Raw genomic sequence first — 20100 nt, 5'->3', positions numbered from 1 at the left:
GAATTAATGAAGGCAATCACAATTGCAAACATTTACAGCCGGTGCCAAACACCAAATGCATTCGACAAACATTGCTACACCTACGAAACCGTCGCTGCCAACAAGTTAACATGCGATTTTTGAAAGGAAACTAACTACAAATATTTAGCTGCAAGAATTGAAACAAACTTATCATGTCATAATTGCAGGTTGGTAACCTTAATACAGTAGTAACTTCATGACCTGGTAAGTCATCAAACAATCGTGGTATATCACATTGGGAGTGTAAAATATCGGTCCAACACACGACTTACCATGGTGTCTGTCCACTTCAAGGCTTAGGCTGGACAAGAACCAAACGATTTTGGTTACTAACTACATTAAAGTTAAATAAAGTCAGCACAACGGAAGGCAATTTTAACAAACAACGTTTATGTAGTTCACTTGTATTGAAAGTAGACGAATAACGATTCACGCCGTAATGTGATTGGCTGCGCGTTGGTCACGTGGTGTAACGCCACAACAAACATGCGACGAACACAAAATCAATGTTTATTGCACTTTATCCAGAGAATATTGCAGTTACAATGACAAGCAATGAAAAATCGTCATGTGGTTTTCCAAAACGTCCTTGAGAGATGGTTGGTTTTGTAGATTTCAATTTTAAACACGTCAAGTTTTTCGTAGTTCAAACCTTCTAATATTAAGTCTGTCTAGCTTTCGAATCTGGAAAAAACATTGGAATCTGGGACAGTTTGTTGGGTTTGCAAGCAAGAAGTGGGACTACACAATCGTTAACACTAAGCTGTACATTTGGCAGGGCTGGTTATGCACATATTTGCGTTCAAGTCATTGTGAAAGTAAAGTTTGTGATGACATAAGTTGCAAGCAAGACATGAATTTCTACACACAAACACAATACATACAGACGTACGCATGGCAATGTGAACACTAAGTTTTTCAGAGATTTACCCACACGTAGTAATGAAAAATGAAACTATTATGAAGTATCCACCTGCTACAGCGCTTCAGCTATTTCAACAAAGTTAAGCGTACAATATTATTTTGTGATGGAAATCCTCATTATTGTTACCATATGCTTTCATTCGGTGGCATTTGTGTTCGTCTACTAAACCAAAACACTAATTTACCACGTACAAATCCGGTGCCACATAAGCACGTAAACAAAAGCAGCACCATCAGTAGTTGAAGGGGGGGTTGTCAACGTTTATCGAACGGTTTTGTTGAGTAAAAAAGACAAACAATTGGCATTCAACAAAGAGGGGCTTACTGTGACCAATGTAATTTAATGATATGCAAGTACCTGTTACATAGAACTCTACACAAAGTAAACTGTGATGTGTGATCACAAATTCACGGCAGTTCATATCGGTGCATGGCACACCACAGCCATTTGCGTTCTGAAATCATAAAGTGGTAGTGCTAGTAAAGTATTTAATATCCAAATACGCACATGTGATTCTGAACGTAGCAAAAGGCAGCTGGGCTAATAAGCCATAATCCAGATGAACTGCCGATGAAGTAACAATGCAAATTGTTCTTGTGGGTCATTATTGGTTGGAAAGTCTTGATTGGATGTGCCATCAGGTCATTAACTGAAAAGATTTCTCATCGATTTTCGACGGAACAAAAGCAAGAAAGGATCAATAAGCGCCTTTACCACCAACGACACTATCGTACACGCAATATATGTAAGCGTATGACATGTATATATGATTTAAAAGTATAAAACTATTGCCGCGTCTATGAAGTGCGAACGCATCAAGTGGAAACTTCATTTCAAGCCGATGCAAAATTCGAAGCGGGTGTTTCCAAATCTGGAGAGCTCACTGATGACGTCTGACGCTCAAGCACGTGACGATTACGTAGACGCGCTATTGCGTCAGCGATTTCGTATTTTCGTTCGAAGAATTCGCACAGGGGTGGCTCGGTAAGCACAGAGGCTAGGAACTGTTCAAACGAAACCGACCAGTCTTCGTTATCTTCACCTCCGTGCATTACGATGGCTGAAATCTGTTTCGCCGACGTAACCAGCACAGTGTCTGTACCTACATCCTCAATTTCAACTTGCAAGTCGGTTTTGACGGCGCTCTCGTCTTGTTTTGCAGACTCGTTGTCAGTTTTATCTTCCACGCCCGGGTTTTCATCTAAACTTAATCCTTCCAGACGTGCAGCATCATCCAATACAGTTTCAGCGGATGAGTCTGTTATTTTTACAAACTTCTCAGACCCGCTCGTGAACTCATCTGAACCTTCGCTACTCACGACCAAATAACTCGAAATCCGCTCAAAGTCGCCGCTGGTGGCGCAAGACGAACTGCCACTAGTGGCGCCAGAGGCCACTTTATCTACTTCGTCACTGCTGGAGCGACTGTGAACAATGTCCTGCTCCGTTTCCGATGCGAGGTTGGTGTTAACTTCGGATTTTGGTTGTGCAGGGAAGTGTTGTGGGGTGTTGTTTCGACTTGATGCGGCGGATTTCCCTTTTTTAAATTGTTTCCCGACCTGTTCAACACATAAATCACACACATCAGGTATATGCATAAAAGGCTAAAACTTTGAAGGACTGGATTGGTGTCCGTTGCGTCGTTATTTAGGTTTTCAGTTGATTGGTGCGTACAGTCACCTAATTCGTTAATGTTTTCGCCTGCCAATTTGGTTTTTAAATGGGTAGTTTAGCTCAGGGCTTCTCAATCTGTGGATCGCGACCCCATTTGGGGTCGCTGAACACTTTGCGTTATTATGTCAGTCACAATAAATGATATATGTGCGAGCATTTATTGTTTACACATCATTCCCGTGTATAGGCTATACCAGGGGTGCACAACCTTGCGGCCGTGAACATGTTTATTAGAATATATATGTACTGGCGGCCGTGGCGCAAATAAAAACTCAGTTGCCAAATATTTTTATATTCAAACTGCTCTAAACACACTTTGTGAAACTTAAAAGAGTATTACCAGCCTAGTAGCCATACGTGCCAGACTTTTTATGCCTATTGTGTGCAAAAATGCGAAAAAGCAGATACCACAAGCGTCACAATATAGATTATGACGTCATAAAAGCTAAGAGTGTGAATTTGTGTATCAAATTAGAAATTAATAGGGATGCGCCGAGCCGAGCCAGAACCCGAGTACTCGGTACCGAGCATCGCTGTTTTTGATGCTCGGTGCTCGGCCGAGCATTTGCACAAACTGACCCGAGCATTACATTTGCATATTCATGCCCTGCTAACATACGAAACTAGTGTTCGAAAGGGTGTCTATGAACAAAAACAAATGAGTTTTCAAATGTATTAGATTGTGGAAAAACGTGTTCTTCTGACTCTGAGGCATGTACAGGTTAATACACCGCTGGTGACGCAAAAGGCCTTGTAGAGCTAAAACGTAGAAAGGGGATTTTTTGTGACGTCATAATGCACCGAGCGTGCTCGGCCGAGCACCGAGCATTAACGTGAGATGCTCGGTGCTCGACCAAACAGAACATTTGCAGTTTTGGCACATCCCTAGAAATTAATTTAGGCTTTTAGGCGCCATTAGATAGTATATATATATAAGTTATATAATATATAAGTATTTCTTTACATCAGTAATTTTAAAACACAAGCAAGCAGGCAATAAGCGGCGGCTGGTAAAATAAAGATCTGTGATGCGGCTGTCATAGCGAAAAGGTTGTACACCCCTGGGCTATACCCTTTAAGCCAGTGGTTCTTAACCTTTTTACAACGGCCGAACCCCTACGATAATCTTCAGCATTTGGTCGAACCCCAAAGTTACATCCTAGGTTTTTAACCCATTTTGTTTGTTGAGTCATAATTAGTTTGTTTTTTCAAACGTATTGGCAACAGTTACTGTTTGTCATTTTGTTAAATTCTGACATATTAATACAAGCAACTTGTTTCAGGATTGCTTTAATTCCGGCAATTTTTAGTTTTTACCAAAATGAAGCATTGCATTTTAGCATCTGTGCACAAACAAGAAAAAGATATGTTTTTCCTGCCAACAAAATTTCGTTGTTTTTCTGCTTCCGAACAACGCGCACAATGTTCTTTGTCACGTCAAAAAATAAATAAAATAAAACCTTAGTGAAAGGGTGCACAACCTTTTTGCTAGGACGGCCGCATCGCAGATTCTTATTTCACAAACGACCGCCAAAGTGTTGATGATGTCATAATCTATATTGTGATGCTTGTGGTACATGTTTGTTCGCATTGTTTGCACACAATGGTGTACAAAAAGTCTGACGCGTATGGTTATTAGGCTGGTAATACTCTTTTTAGTACCACAAGAACTGTTTAGAGCAGTTTAAAAATCAAAATATTTACCAAAAGAGTTTTATTTACGTCACGGCCGCCAGTACATATATAAACATGTTCACTGCCACACAAATTCGACTCTGCGGCGGCATGTGGTTGTGTGCCAATGCCTAAGTGTAACCTTCCAGTGTTTTGATATTTGACAAATACAAATTGCCATTTTAAGCGAATATAGACTCTAAAGTTTGACAAAAACTAGTATTTGTATTGTTCTTCAAAAAGACCTTCGTCGAACCCCTGGGGTTCGATCGAACACCGGTTAAGAACCACTGCTTTAAGGGGTCGCGTAGAAAATCCTTTTTTAAAATGGGGTCGCAGAGCAAGAAAGTTTGAGTAGCCCTGGTTTAGCTTACCTATTTGAGACGTCAAACAAATGTACATGCTCAAGCCCACAGTATTGAACCCACTTATAAATATTTATATATTCCAAACTAATATTATAAGGGCGGGAGTTGACAAATCACATAAGCGTCGTGTTATAAAAATTGTAACCAGTAAATTTGACCTTCAAGTTTTACTTTTTAAATTTCTTTTTCATCTACGCCCAAACACATTTGCAGCAATATTAGTTCAAGTTTACATGTTTTCCACAAACTGACCTCTCCCATTTGTAGGAGTAACGTTGCAACAGTAGCGATGGAATGGTAGAGCTGTTGCTCTTTGGGGTCCTCGCGAAATAGATTGTACATAGTCTTGCACAACTGTATAAATTGCTCCTACATAACGAACGTAATAGACGGTTAGAGCTAGGATATGTAGCAGCAAAAACAAATTGAAGTGGTTAAAAAACATGGATTTTAAAAGCACAACATTACATTAGGTGGTTTGGGGTCTTGAAACATAATACCAAGTGTATCAAATAAAGTGTTTGCTGCTTATAAGATGTTTCTGGTGAAATTTAAGATACAAAACAGACAATCAATTGTTTAGAGTTGTTCCCAAACCAACCTGATCTAGATGAGGTAAATTTTTGAGTTGATCTACTCCCATCTTCTCACGTTCATATTTTGCAAGATAGAAATTATAATCTTTGACAATTTCGGGTGCTGTGTCTTTCTTCGGCTCCAATAAAGTTTCCATTTCACCTGGTCAAAAATTGTTCATGTACACATGTGAGATTATAATCAACCGCTTTGACAAGGATCTAGTAAATCATATATTTTGTGTAGCTTTTTTATTTATTGCTACATCATTACCAGCAAGCCTAACCCACTCATAAGAAGCGGGGAAAAACGTTTGAACCTCACTTCTTCTTATTTGCACTTTCGCCAAGCAACAACCCTTAAGACAAGGCTTTCCACAATAACCATCATAGCAGGACGCTTAATTTACCTTCCTTTTGATTCACATCACCATCAGCTTGCACTAAAGGCTCTGGAAACGTCGAAGGTCGATCAACGGCTTCCTCCGAACTTTCATTGCTCTCTGCTGACATCTTATTCTGTGGAGATTCGTTGGCTTCGTAAGGGGAATCCCCCTTCATCGGGCTGCCGCTAGGTGACGATGAGTGCACGTTAGCGAAATAATCCTCGACTGCACCGACCATGAGCGGTTCATTGTGGACCACTTCACCGTCTGGTACAAATGAAGCCAGTTGCGTTTCTTTTGGAGTTTGTGGAGTGGTCGGATTTGATTGTTGGGGAATTTCTTTTTCTTGACCATCTGGCAAATTGGAAACATGCACAGTTCATAGACACAATCTCACAAAAACACTTGTATTGGAAAAAGGCTATTGCATTGGTTGTTTATAACTACAGTAAAAAAGTGCATTGAACGAAACCTAAGTCATGAACTTTTTCAAAAAAATATTTCAAATTTACGCTTCCGAATGTATGGTTCAACTTATGGGTCAACCAGAGTCAAATTTGCAATTCACTTTGCATAGCCCTGTATTACAAATAAAATTTTTAAGAGGTTTAAACCACTCTGTTCCTAACCAAACAACAATCAAAGACAAACCACATTTTTTTCTCTAAAACTTTGTACAAATATAAAATAATATTATTTTTACCATCATCTGGAGTTTTGTCAATGTTGCTGGAGTTGTTGGAACTCTCTACTTCCTCAAGTGGCAGAAGGTGGAGTTGATAAAGTAGTTGAAGTTTTTTCTGTGGTTCACCTCGACAAATGATTCCAAGATTGACAGCAAAATCCTAAACGTATAACTCAGTTAAAAAAAAACGATTGCAAGCTTTCATATACAACAAATATACAGCATGAAAACCTACAATGTTTGGTGGTTTAAACAACTTTGTGTAATATTAAATAATTGGCGTATGTATCAGTACCTTGAAATATCATAAATACCAAGCCCCTGAAAACTAAATGCATGTTTTTATTACGATATGAAAGTAAATTCCATTCAGACAGAAATTTGCATTGTATGCCCCAACCCCCAAACCCACAACCTTGCACAAGAAATCAATGATTAAGACTCATATCTTTACTTTCAAGACTCATTTGGAGAACCCACTGGTCAACTAATAGGTTGCGAACTTAAAAATATTTTCAAATTCCTACCTTGAAGTTAACCAGGTTGTCGTTATCCTTGTCACAATGTCGGAATATGAGGTCAGAAAGTTGTTCTGCATGTGTTCCGTAGCTCCATGGACAGAGCGAACCAAACATGAGCCTATTCACAAAAGAACATGGTTAACATAAAAGTGTTTTGTTTCATTAGGTCTAAAAAGGTAACCTGTGGATGCAGCTAAGTCACATGAAACAGATTACACTTCACAACTTTTACTACCAGTTGTGGAAGTTATAAACAATTTGTCAAACGTTTCAAGCTAAAAGTGCATATTTATGCAAACAGAAAGAAAGAAAAGAAATAAAGATACCCATGATTACATCCGTTTTTACACATGTCTGTCACCATTTGTACTGATGAAATATAAAATGGGAACGTTACTATTTTTTTAAACACACTGTGTGGCAAAAGTATAAAACGTACCTGAATTGTTCCATATTAGCCACATAACTCTCGTACTGAGGTTTGGATGGGTCGTAATCCTTGTTCTCTGTATTGAGTGTCCCCCAGTATGCCCTACATGATAAATTGCATGGTGAAAGATTCCAAGAAGTACAGTGTCAGGTATGGGTCAGGAAAATACCACATCCTTCCACTTCAAAGTGCATAATGTTGTTATGGGACAAGAGACACATGTGGTTTGCATTAAATACTGTTTTCATGACCGCATGATAACCAAAGATTAGGTCAATAGGTTATGTACTGATGTTTTTCTCATGCGTTGTGGAAAGCAATGGTTGTCTTTCCATGATGTAACTTCGTGAACAAACACAGTGAGTGAAATGCATTGTTTGCTCATTAAATCACAGAATTTATGCATTGGAACACAAGTCACCGTTCTGTACATATTTTATGTAAAGCTATTACTACATTTTCAGACGTTGTTTTGGACTTTTTGACTTCTGCCACAAATACTACATGTGGTATACCTGCTTAGTTGTTCCTCCTTGAAAAGCAAGAGAAGATCTTTCAGTTCATCAAATGAAAACTTGGTTTCAGTTTGTAATCCTCTCACTATCGATCGAGCTGTTGTGTCCTCAAGTCGTTGCACAACCTAAAAAAATTTTGTAAAAAATCTTGATTCATAGTGAAATATTATGACTCATATTGCTTTGGCAAATGGGATAGATTTATAAGAATGTGGAATTCAGAGTATCAAATGATGTTGCTTTTTTGTTAAACATTTTAGCAAACAACTCCCACTATTTAAATGTTTATTGAATTAAAGCATGTTGTTCGTTATTGCAAGCTGGGCCAGCCTGGTGATTACAACATGAAGGAAATCGTTAGTAAATGCAGTTTGTAAGACATAATACACCAGGCCTGAAAGGCATCATACTGAATCAAGTAATCCTCACAGGCATTTCTACATGCCAAGGCACAGACTAGAAAAGATTAGCAAATAGTATAGTTTGGTAAGTAATCAGTTACAGTATAGATTGTTTATACCTCCATTCTCTGTTTAAATCTCATCTTTTCTACTTTTTCGGTGGTAACTTGGCTGTAGTTACTGTATGCCTCTGATATTAGGTCAGATATATCGATGGGTGCGGCAGGTGAGGAAGCTGGGGATGTGTAACACTGAAAAGTGGAACAAACAAACAGTTAAATGTTAGAAACACAAAGTGCAAAAAATTTTAAAATTATATGAATATTTGGGGCAGGGTCAAACTAAACATTCACAGTTTTGACAGCAATTTAATTCATGCAACAGTTACTGGGACAATACCTAATTGCCAAATATCCGAAGCAAACCATGGTAAAGTTCACAAAAACATCAGACAAAATGAAAACAGTATGCTTGCACAGTCATAAAGGTTAAGCCACTAGCTAAACATGAATACAAAACTTATAGCAACAACTTTCAACCTAAGCTAACATTTTAAGATCCATATATGTTATTGCTATAATGTTATTGTTTGTTTTGTTGTAAAGTCCCTGGTGCTACGTTGGACAGAGTCTTAAAAACAAGTCATTAATTATTCATCTTAGAGGCAGCGCCACGCACCTGAGAAGAATGTGTAAAGGTTGGAACTTTGGCATCACGATTACCCACATTGTCAAGGTATGAGGCGAGGATGGTCATTGCTTCACCGTCATCGTTACACTTTAGTAGTTGCTCCTATAAATAAGTTTACAAATAAAGTCAAAATTTGCAGTAAACTATAAGAAGCTGCCGACCAAAATATTTTTTATCTTCATAGTGGTAATTTTTAGTTTTTAAGTTAAAAAAACACATTTATAAGAAACACAACCTATGGTTGAAAAACTTTATCTAAATAACACTGCAGATGTCTATTAAATTATATTTTTAGTTTACTTGTGTTGTGAATGGTAGACAAGCCATGAGCTATCCTTTGATAGCCAGAAAAATCTGCTGTTTAAACTTTATGTATCAGCTGGCAATATCCCAACAAATATGTTCAAAAACTGATTTATTACTGAGTATTGACTGAAATAAATTTCCCTTAGACAAGTTCATTCCAGTTTATTTCAATTGCCTTCCAAGCAAACAGATTATAGCGATATTAGACCAGTACTAAGCTGCCAATAGAGATATGTTGTCAAATATGCATCAAAAACAGTCATTGAGCTTGCATCTACAAAAGCCTACCTCGTTTGCTTTGAGAATCCGGAGAGCAATTTGAAAAACAACCCGAGCACCATCGTAAAAGAAAGCATCCACAACACGCACAGCAGAATCAAATGGCATGGAACAGAGGAAGAGTGTAAGGAACCAGGAAAGAGTGACGGTACGAACTACACCTAACGCTTCTAGCTTGGTGTGAATTCGCGACAGGTATTGTTTAGTCAGATCATCAAAAACACCCTGTGACAATGCATGTTTAGTTGAGTGTATATTCTGATATGGTAATTCAAAAGTTTAAGTAAACAAACACACAAGGAGGAAACAAATAACATGCTTAACACAGTTACACAAGTACGAATACAAAAAACATGAGTTAGAAAAAAAGTAATTGTATTAAAAACATAGCTACTATACAACTTTCATGCAATGAATGCTTTTTAGTTGTATTGTGTTTGTAGGTATGCATAACAAGTTTATAAAGTTTATGCACATGTTTACATATTGCCCACACTTATAGTACGTGCTGAATATCGAACAATTGCAAATGGTCTCATACCTGATCAACTAAAGCACCAACAACCCTTGTATTGTAATAATCGGGCAATAGTCTCTCACACAAAGATACAAGAAGCCAGAAAGCCTGTTCCTCAGTGGCGTAAAGTAGCATAACCGACGTCACAATGTTCATTGCCTGAAATACACAACAAAGAATTAAAAAAAAGGTTAAGTAAACTAGAATGGTGGCTTTCTGATATACTTCCATTTTATATATTCTATACGATATTTACCAATTTACTATACACATCATTTGATCTACACATATGATTGTTTTTGTAAACAAAAACTAATGGGTCCCCACACGCGTGTTTGTGCGGATTTACGGTAAACAAATGTTGCGGTGATTTTTAAATTCTTAAGAACAAATTTTTAGAAAGCGTTAACCCAACAATGAAAAATTTTGTTGTATTTTTTTGCACTATTATTGTCGTATAATTACAAAAGCATTAAAAAAGAACGAAACAAATACTTTCAATTTAATCTCTTGCTTTGACCCAGATATTGTCGTCCAAGGTCGGGTTTTAAACACAATTTTTTTCTAGAAAGCTGTAACAGTTGTGTTACAGACAATTAAAATACGATTTGCTGCAAGTGTATACATAACTTTTCATTTAACTTTGTTTCGCAAAACGAGTTTTTCATTTAACTTTGTTTCGCAAAACGAGTACCATTGACCTGTAGTAACCTTTAGGGTGCACACACCAAACGACTGTTTGACCTTTTGACACCGTTTTCAATAGCACGCCGTCCTTGGTGTTCAACAACACCGTTTGACCTAATTTATATACGCCTTGAGTATTTGATTAAAAAAAAAAAAAAAAACGCTACGTTATGGCGAAAGAAAGTTCTGAACTGTGTTAGTAATACCTACTAATTGACCTTAAGTAACCCATGGTCATGCAGCGGCCAACCTAATAACGAGCATTTAAAAAACTTTTATCTTGCAAAAAAGTCAAGTTTATTTTTTCATATTTAGTTTGTTTAACAAAGTTTTGCTTGACATTATACGAAACCGAAGCACGCTTATTAGGTTTAAATCGCGTCATATGTGTGAAACCTTTGCCAAAACTGAAAATGTGAGTGATAACTTAATAAAACGACATGCATTGCTGTGCAAAACAGCTGATTTCTAATCACCGAAACGACGTCTCGTAAAACGTCTGTCCGACGTCAAGCTGAGCCCTCCCGCTCTGCCCTATTATTCGTAAACGTACTCTCTTGGGACTTCTGCCTACAGTGTCTTTCTTGACCAAACGAGCGTTAGACACATTTACGTTTCGGGGGTCTGTGGGTGTGTCGCTGGGTAATTTGGGGTCAAACTTCTGGTTGACCAAGTTTGAATTAATATCTAACATATGTCCAAATTTCAATAAATTTGAAGTACGCTTTCTTCACTAAACGAGCGTTACAGACCAGCGTTAAAAATTTTACGTTTCGGGGGCCTGTGGGTGAACCGCTGGGTAATTTGGGGTCAAACTTCACGTGGACCAAGTTTGGATTAATATCTAACATATGTCCAAATTTGAATAAATTTGAAGCACTCTTTCTTGACCAAACGAGCGTTACAAACCAGCGTTAGACAGAAAAAAGAAAAAAGAAAAAAGAAAAAAAGAAAAAAAAAAATACGGACAAAAACAATATGTGTCCCCTTCAGGGAAGGGGACCCATAACTAAAGATCCAAAAAAATGTTTTAAAGCAAACAGCAATAGTCTTAAGGTTGGTTATCTTGCGTGTTTTAAGTAACTGTGAATTTACAGAAAAAAGTTTATTAGATTCCTTTTAGATTTAGGCACACTATACAGCGACTTGAAAAGTAATTTATCTAACAACATAGCTGCCAAAGTGCTTGTGTGTATAGAATATACAAGCCCGGATCTGGCTCGAGAACCTGCACTGATGATGACAATGGTGATTGTTAAAACGTCTGCATGATGTATTCTATACACACAAGTTCTATGGTAGTTATGTTTTTAAATCAATTACTTTTTGATTATTCTATTGGAAACAGCACAATGGCACCAACCTGACAATAGCCGATACTTGGATTTCGGAAAGCATACGCAGTTAATACACGTCGCAAAGCACCAATACCTCTTGGAGACTGAAATGCTGGGTGTTCGGGAAGAGAACGATGCAAGTCACGTTCTACATAACGAGAAATTAATATAAACCAGGTTGATGTTCAAAACTGCCAACCTACTTAACACAACTAAAAACAAAATCCAGTGGTTCTTAACCTAGTGTGCCTACCCCTTTGAAAGTGCAAGATATAATATTAGGCGAACAAAGTGAATCAATGCAACTGTGGTTGTTTGCGGAAAATACATACAACAGGGGGGGGGGGGGGGGGGGGCGAGAATTGGTTGGTGACTTTAAGGGGTACAGAGAAGAAAAAATTTCAGGAACTTAGGAACCACTGTGCTAGGCTAAAGTGGCCTACAGTGTGTGAAGTTTTAAAAGGGTAATAAAACACTTTAGTTGTTTGCAAACAATAAGTGCAGTGCAGCCACATCAGTAATTGAAAACCAAAGACATGGTTAGAACATGATTAATTGCAAAACTTTGTCAAGCATTTTTCATGCTATTTCTCTCCGCATTAAACACCACAGCATGTGGGAGCCTACCTATTTCATCAGTGGCAAGGGTGCATTTTCCCATGCATTGTTCCACAAGAGATTGATAATAACCTTCGTGACTGGCCATTTCGTTAATAGCACCGGAATAAATCATCCAAATTTCTCCCCGCAACTTGTCGGGTATTCCCTGTTGAAAAAAATTGTGATATCTTGAAATTAAACCTCACTTATTGGTAACAGCTGTGGAACAACTAATGAGATGGAATAGCAGCATGTGGTATTACACCCAAATGGTAAATGTAGTTGGATCTCGAATAAAGTGATAGAGCAACTTCCCAGTGAAATTAAAGTAAATTAAAGATGTTGAAAAATCCTTTAAAATAAGTTCAACTTCCATACCAAAATATTTTATTAAGTGACATTGTGTTTTTTACTAATTTAAAAACACAAACCTTCATGACAAGTTCCCTCGTCTTAGGTGTCCTGTACATGCAGACACCTCGCCCATACTCGGTGAAATGAATGCTCCACAAATGTTCTTTCACTGTTTCTTTCGGGTCAATGTCTGAAGGGTTAAGTCTGGACAACAAAAACTTGAAAAACCAACCACTTTGGGCAGTTTTTAGGTGTAGATTTCAAAAAGCCTCAAGGTTAAAAACATAAGAAACATTTTATGTTGCAACACAATCATTTATGCAATTGCAAAACTGAAAGTTGTATAAACATGTCAGAAATACACACCTTTTGATCTATGGACCAAAATAAATGTACAACTTTTGGATTTGATCAGTTACTACTTACAAATACAACATAAACGTTACAATCAGATTAAGTGAACATTTCAATATTAAATAAATTTAAACAATAATAAGGATAAGATGTATGGAAACATTACAGCAAGCTACAATACAATCCACCGTACCTCTTAAACACAGAAAACAAGGCAGGCTGGAGTTCAATAGTGTTTCCATTTTCTTCTTTGTCGAAAGGATCTGATGAGGTGGTTTGCTCCTAAAAAGGAAATAACAACAAAAATAATTAACATTCTATTAAAAAATGCAAAATGAGCATAGTTGTTGACTGTTGTTTGTTAAAATGGCAAAATGAGTAATTTACCTCTCCTATGCCGCTAGGTGGTGATGCAGAGCTTGGTGAAGATACAGAGGTTTTCGATGTTCTGTAGCTGTTATGTTTAGTTTTCGAGAGAAAATCCGAAATGAGATTGAGCAGGTAATCCCTCTCATGTAGATGGCCAAACAAAAAGGTCATTTTCCCTCTAAAAATGTCAGAAGAATAATGAAAAATGTCTGACAAGAGAGATTTGTTTTAATCTTTTTTGGCAAGTGATTTATATGCAGGAATTAATTGAACCTTGTGCATGTTGCAAAAGTTGCTTTAAGTTTTAAGTAATAGTGTTAAACCTCATCGGTAACCCATCAACATGTAATATACTACTTTTAACCCATTTCAAATACATTAAAAACACTAGTTGTGCACAAGTACTGGTATTATCAGTTTGTCACATACAGTGTTTTTTAAGGTGTTTTGGGGGTCCGAAACAGTCCAAATTTCTCCAGCGGTTTCCCAAAAAGCAAATATGGCTTCTTTTTGGTATTTAAATGAAACACTTGTGGTCTCTTAAAACTACTTAGCGGTCACCCAAACCAAACCTTAAAAAAACCCTGGTCACATACTTCATTAGGCAATTTTATAGAATTTATTTTGTAATTGCTACCCAACATAGAACTAAAGGTAGTTTAAAATTTCTTGACTTGTTTGGCAAGTGAAAATGCTTGCAAGTCACGTACATAAGCATACAAGATTTATAAAAGTTAGCTCACATAAACAATAGGTGTTCCTCTAAAGCAGGAACTGACAGCACTATGAGAAGACAATATAATTATCTTAGCATTGTTTGTTGTTACCTTGTGGTAATCGATATGGGGTTTGGCAAAACATTCGAACTGTCAGCTTTCTCCACTATATTCACTTCACGCATGGGAATGACCAGGTTAATAACCTCTTGAAATTGCCTGCATAAAAAGTATAAGTATTTTGACACTGAGTCTCTATTCACAGTAATAAAACAATGCTATTAAACAACAAAATCATATGCTGCAAATGACAGGAATGGCATCTACTACATCATTTGACTTTTTTGACGAAATAAAACAGGCAACCCACCCAGAAAAACAAATGAAGTTTTGTGATAGAAATAAGTTCCCCCAAATGTGTTTTTTGTCGTAAACAGCCCAAAGTGTGCATTGAATGTGGCCATCTAGCTTCTCTGTCTTGGGTAATCGAAAAACAAGACGATATCGTTCACTGCGTGCTCTGGCATCCAAGTCTCTTTTAAGGGTTGGCATCTAGCAAAAACGGTCATTAAATACACATAAAAGACTATTTCTAGGTAATTTAGACTTTAGATCAGTGGTTCTTAACCTTTTTTCTGTTGTTACCCACAAAATGTTTTGATGGATATCAATTACCCCTTTTTAGAAAAACATCACCTAATATAGCTTACAATCCAAAATAAACCCACAGAAAAACAAAGTCATTATTTATTGTACATTCAAAGGTTCATTTCAAATGCAGTTAATGGGAAGGTTGATACTGCTTTTTAGCTACTAAGCCTGCAAATCTAGGCTGAGTGCAGGAGAGACATTACAAAATGTTTGCTGGTTACAATAATGATTATCAAGAATCTAAAGATAACTATAACAGAAAGTCTATGTTACCCCTTTTAAAATGCCAAATTACGCCTTTGGGGGTAATTACCCACAGGTTAAGAACCACTGCTTTAGAGTTTCAAAAAAAAGATTTGTGTCAAGTTAAGCAACTATTTCACACTATGGCAAATGCTCATCTGATTAATAATGCAAAAAACATAAGGAAACAAGGTGTCACCTTCTTCTTCTTTTTTGATCTTTGTTTGTCATTCCGACTTGTTGTAACAATTCGTTCGAGTAAACTTGTGTCTTCTTCAAAACCTTCACGATCCAAAAGTTGTCGAATTGCAATGTTTGCAAGCTGTGCCATTAAGTTGTATGTCTCTGATATGTTCATAAACATGGAAAAAACAAAATTGTTTTCTCTTGTTGAAACTGTAATGCTTTCTGGAACCAACACTGTGCTGTTTTTCTCCATATTTGTTACGTCAGTCCATCTACAAAAAAAGAAAATGGATTTAAATAACAGCATCAAGTCAATAAATAAAAAGTTGCAGACAGTACACACTGTTTCGACCCATAAAGTATCATCACTGGAGATACGCCGTATTGGATAATATGTGTTCACTTTTACCAACAACACCAATATTAATTTTATGATCCAGTCCAGTGCCTAATTATATATGATCAGTGATCACCATTATTTAAACAAGCAATTCTACAACAATTCCAATTGCTCATTTCACTGCACAATATTTCTAAAACAGCATGAACGAAACTGCATCAAAATTTACTACTTTCAACAGTGTGGAATTCCCCAAAACTAGACAAATAACATTCATGTATTGCAAAGAACTTTATTATTTACCTTATCACCATTTTTGCTTCTTTCCCAAGTAAGAATGAGTAGAAGCAGAGATGGTTCACACTTAAATATAACCACCCTTGTCTTGGCACTTTCCGTTTCCAAAAGCTGCACGAGTAGTAGTTAACAAGTTTTTCTTCTGCTGGCATCCCGAAAAGATGATGGAACTTAATTGATGCCTCCTTAAACTTTTTGGTGCTGTCACTTTCACTTCTCTGCACAAGAACATAAAAATACAAACCATGTAAGTTTGGCAAACAAAGATGCTCCAATAGGGGTTGTCAGCACTACAATTGTTAAATATAGCTAATTGCCAAACAAAAATATAACTCGGCAATTTATTTTTTTTCATTGGCTACGGTCTTTATAAATGGTATTGTTTCTATTTGAGGAATAAAACAAGATACTGAAATATTGAAAAAGAATTTTAACATTTATTTTGATTTGTGTTAGAGTATAACCTACAGCATGTTTCTTTTGCGTTGCAACTAAACTCTCAACTTTTCCGATCAGGAATTCAGTCACATCGGACTCTGACTCGAAAGTATCCAACGTGGCCATAACATTTTGTTCCAGCCATTCCCATTTTGCAAATATGTCCTTCTTGGATGTACCTGCATTTAAATATTTTTATTAATGAAACATGTGACTCTATCTAAACAAGTTATTAAGACATGATTGTTTGTGTTTTAACCTGTTGCAATCTGGAAACTGATTTCAGATGTTGGTGTTTGGTGCAGAATTCGATACGGTGAAACTTTTGTGCTGGAATCCAATACTGTGTCCAAAGTATTGACCAAGATTGAACTTAAACCTTTGTCACCGTGGCCTTTTCTCCTTTGTAATATAAAATACAAGTTTGCTCGCTCTGTAACCCACAGAGCGTTGGCCAGCAAAACTTCTGTTGGTCTAATCCACATCTTTGGCAAAAAATTAAGCAATCAAAGAATGACTTGACATTACACGGCACGACCTGTCGAGTATTGATTCCTCTCAGATTAGCAATCTTATTGCAAAAATTACCAAACAAACCTGTGAGGAAAATTTAAGAAATATTAGATTTGAATAAATTTTAGATTGAACAAAATTTAACACAGAATTTCAACAGCTGTTTTCCTTTCAACATTTTTTGTTTTATTTATGTTCGTTCTTAAAAATTTAAACAACGAACCCCACAAAAAATATACGTAACTTTCCATGGAATATTAACAAAATAATACTTGGTATGTATTACAACTTTCACTCATCCGACATATATTTGCCAAACAAATAGAAATCGTAATAAAAATAAAGTATTTTTAGAGTGGTTGCATTTATATTGTTTGCTTTTTGTTTGCCTCCAACGCAAATGCGGGTATTTAGTGAAACAATTTTGTGATATTCTGGATCTACTCCGTAAATTATAATGTAAACTATTTCAACATGTGTGTAGGAAGAATATTTTTAAACAAACATTACATAACAAATGTAAAAACGAAAGGTTTTTTACAACTCTTTGTCTGTTAGCAAATGCAAATATTCGAGAATCAAAGAACTTGCATTTGAATAAATCCGTGCGTCATATTGTAATTGTCATGCAAAAGACACACAATGCGCATCTTACCGTGACGTAACATGACACAAAACGATAACTCACTGCGGGGGCGCTGGTCCAGTTTAAAAACATGCGTGACAGAGTAGAAGAAAAATTACGTGAGAGCAGCACTTATACGGGCCGCGTATGCGTCACGCAATGAGGAAGTAGTTTAAATTGACGGAAACTGCAGCACAGCTACTGCGGAGATGCATGCCCTCCGCGGTGCGAAAATATAATGCTAGTCAACTGTCTGCTGTGGTTGGTTTTTGTGGCGGGTGGCATTACCCAAGAACGAGTCGAAATTCCGCGCGTCTGTGAATCTAATCAGAGTGCTGTAATGCGTATTAAGGCGGTATGCATCAGCTACGAATACTGGGTAAGGGATTGCTGTTAAAAGGCTTGCTGGACCTTGCAATCCATCCAGCAGTTATAAATAGAAGCTAATGACCCAAGCTTTTTGGCTGTTGGCCATTACGCTGTTCGCGCTGATTACAGTCATATGTACGGGGAAGGTTTGTTTTCTTGCGGTGCCTAATAGCTGTGCCGAGGGGAGATAAGGTGCAGATTGGAGCTGCGCGAAGCAAGGTGTTGATTTTTCAGCCAGTGGGAGATCCAGGTTGCGATAAGGTTTGGATAGATACTGTTACAGATAAGTTCATCGAAAAGAGTGATGCACCGCATTAGATTGTCGCACCAGAGACAACATTATCACACGTGCACAAAGGTGTTCACTTCTATCAGTAGAAAAAGGGCTTTCTAAACGTAAAAGGTAGCGACATTTATATATAAGACGACTGTTTCGTTTACAGGCATCAGTTTAAAATTCATTAGGAAACAAAACGTTTTAAAGCAACAACAATAACATGGCAAAAAAGAAACCTGCACCTATCATAAGGATCGTTATTGTCGGATCATCACAAGTTGGGAAATATTCACTCGCACATCAGTTCGCCAAAGGTTGGATTGCGCCAAGAGATGCTAACGGTAAGTTCGCAATTTTCTTGTAAATTTCGTCTAATAAATGTTGATGAAACAGGTGTATTTGAAACTAAATATTCTTCAATACAATCACTTTCACTTTGGCTGAAATTGTTCCCTTGTCCGTTGTTCCAATTTTTCTAATCATGATTGTTTGTGTTCATACAGATACATCTAAAACCGAAACCTCAAAGCAAATGGAGATACAAGGCATCAAATACGAAGTGAAAGTGTCGGTTTGCAAAGACATCGGACAGACGGAGAACCAAGACGTGAAGGGAAACGACGGTGCCGTGCTTGTGTACTCGGTGGTCGACAAAAAGTCACTGACCTACCTGAAGACAGTGGCCTTTCAAAAGTTGCATGATAGCCTTGGCTCATCGGATAAAACCGCCGCTAAGGACACCAATGGTACGGATGTTAATCAATCACCGCAGCAGCAGTCAGCAGGTGCAGACGGAAGTGGCAAAGAAATCGCAGAAACCCCTACAGGTCAACCAGATGAGGTTGGACTCAGTGTGCCGGTTATTCTTGTGGGAAATAAAGTCGACGACGCCAAATTGTCCCGGGCAGTTGAAAGTGAAGATGGCGAGGCTCTCTCCAAGGAACTATGCTGCGTTGGATTTTATGAAACCGCCGCTACCTGCAATGCCAATGTACCCAAAGCCTTCGAGCGGCTCCTCAATGAGATTGTCACGCAAAGACTTAGTGTCGAAGATTCGACGGACAAACCGGTAAAACCGACCAACGCCTGTTGTGTTGTAATGTGAATATTTCATCCGGTAAATAGGTTTCATGCTATTGTTACAGAACAACAAGCACTGTTGGTTAAAGTTCGCTGAAAATATGAACTTTAGTAACCTTGAAGACCTTGGTTAACCCACATTGTTGGTGAAAAGATTTAAATAAAGCGATGCCTCTGGTTTATTTTATTTTATGACTTTTATTTGTTACGCCCTACTATTAAAACGCTGCCATAACAAATTCAAACGTCCCATTCCAAGCTCTGTGAATATTTTATATCCGAATAATTTGAAAGTTGCATTTTTTGTACGATTGTTTTCGTATGTTATTTTTTAATAAAAGCAAGTTTAAAGAGCTTCTGCTGAAACTTACAGTCACCAGCGTCTGTTGTACAGCAGCCACACTGTTAAGTAATTTTCGACACCCAATGACGGACATCACGAACCCAAGACTTGCGTTGCACACGAAATATAACAAGGGGGCATCTGACATCAAACCGTAACTGCGATTTGACCACAAAAATACTTCCAGTAATTGTTAGAACAACAAATAAACTGCTGTTTTCCCGTTATGCTCTCTCCTGTGAATACTTGTTTCCACAAATCACCAATTTCGAAGATAGAAATACTGGCTAATAGAGGAAATATTTAAACGCCTCGTTTATGCAACGGTGGTGTAAGACCAACTATACCTCAACG

General features: G+C 37.4%; 2 protein-coding genes across 2 annotated transcripts; one reads left to right on the top strand and one right to left on the bottom strand.

Annotated features, from left to right (window-relative positions):
* Nucleotides 1-409: 409 nt before the first annotated feature.
* On the bottom strand, nt 410-17157 carry LOC145237061 (TBC1 domain family member 9-like). The gene is made up of 23 exons (XM_080099780.1): nt 16799-17157; nt 16570-16718; nt 16108-16319; nt 15478-15736; nt 14755-14936; nt 14496-14603; nt 13687-13846; nt 13493-13581; nt 13023-13149; nt 12619-12757; nt 12018-12139; nt 9992-10126; nt 9460-9675; nt 8854-8967; nt 8295-8426; nt 7775-7899; nt 7269-7361; nt 6836-6947; nt 6327-6468; nt 5648-5977; nt 5264-5400; nt 4915-5031; nt 410-2505 (listed from the first exon to the last, which is right to left on the bottom strand). Exons 1-23 carry the CDS (start codon nt 17022-17024, stop codon nt 1780-1782), a joined length of 4152 nt encoding a protein of 1383 aa, XP_079955906.1. The 5' UTR covers nt 17025-17157; the 3' UTR covers nt 410-1779.
* Nucleotides 17158-18465: 1308 nt separating this feature from the next.
* LOC145237065 (uncharacterized) lies at nt 18466-19757 on the top strand. The gene is made up of 2 exons (XM_080099783.1): nt 18466-18664; nt 18827-19757. Exons 1-2 carry the CDS (start codon nt 18544-18546, stop codon nt 19426-19428), a joined length of 723 nt encoding a protein of 240 aa, XP_079955909.1. The 5' UTR covers nt 18466-18543; the 3' UTR covers nt 19429-19757.
* Nucleotides 19758-20100: the final 343 nt, after the last annotated feature.

This window comes from Phallusia mammillata, chromosome 7 (genome assembly GCF_965637545.1).
Source record: "Phallusia mammillata chromosome 7, kaPhaMamm4.hap1.1, whole genome shotgun sequence".
Lineage (NCBI taxonomy): Eukaryota > Metazoa > Chordata > Ascidiacea > Phlebobranchia > Ascidiidae > Phallusia > Phallusia mammillata.
The sequence above is the reverse complement of the archived record's forward strand: the minus strand, read 5'-3'. Positions and strand labels throughout refer to the sequence as shown.

Bases quoted from the DNA above. Each gene is read 5' to 3' on its own strand.
- LOC145237061 (XM_080099780.1), bottom strand. From the start codon at position 17,024: ATGTGGATTAGACCAACAGAAGTTTTGCTGGCCAACGCTCTGTGGGTT. The intron at 15,737-16,107 runs GTAAATAATAAA...CTTTTTTTGTAG, and splicing joins GAAGCAAAAATGGTGATAAG to ATGGACTGACGTAACAAATA. The intron at 13,150-13,492 runs GTACGGTGGATT...TTTGTTGTCCAG, and splicing joins TTGTTTTCTGTGTTTAAGAG to ACTTAACCCTTCAGACATTG.
- LOC145237065 (XM_080099783.1), top strand. From the start codon at position 18,544: ATGGCAAAAAAGAAACCTGCACCTATCATAAGGATCGTTATTGTCGGA. The intron at 18,665-18,826 runs GTAAGTTCGCAA...GTGTTCATACAG, and splicing joins TGCGCCAAGAGATGCTAACG to ATACATCTAAAACCGAAACC.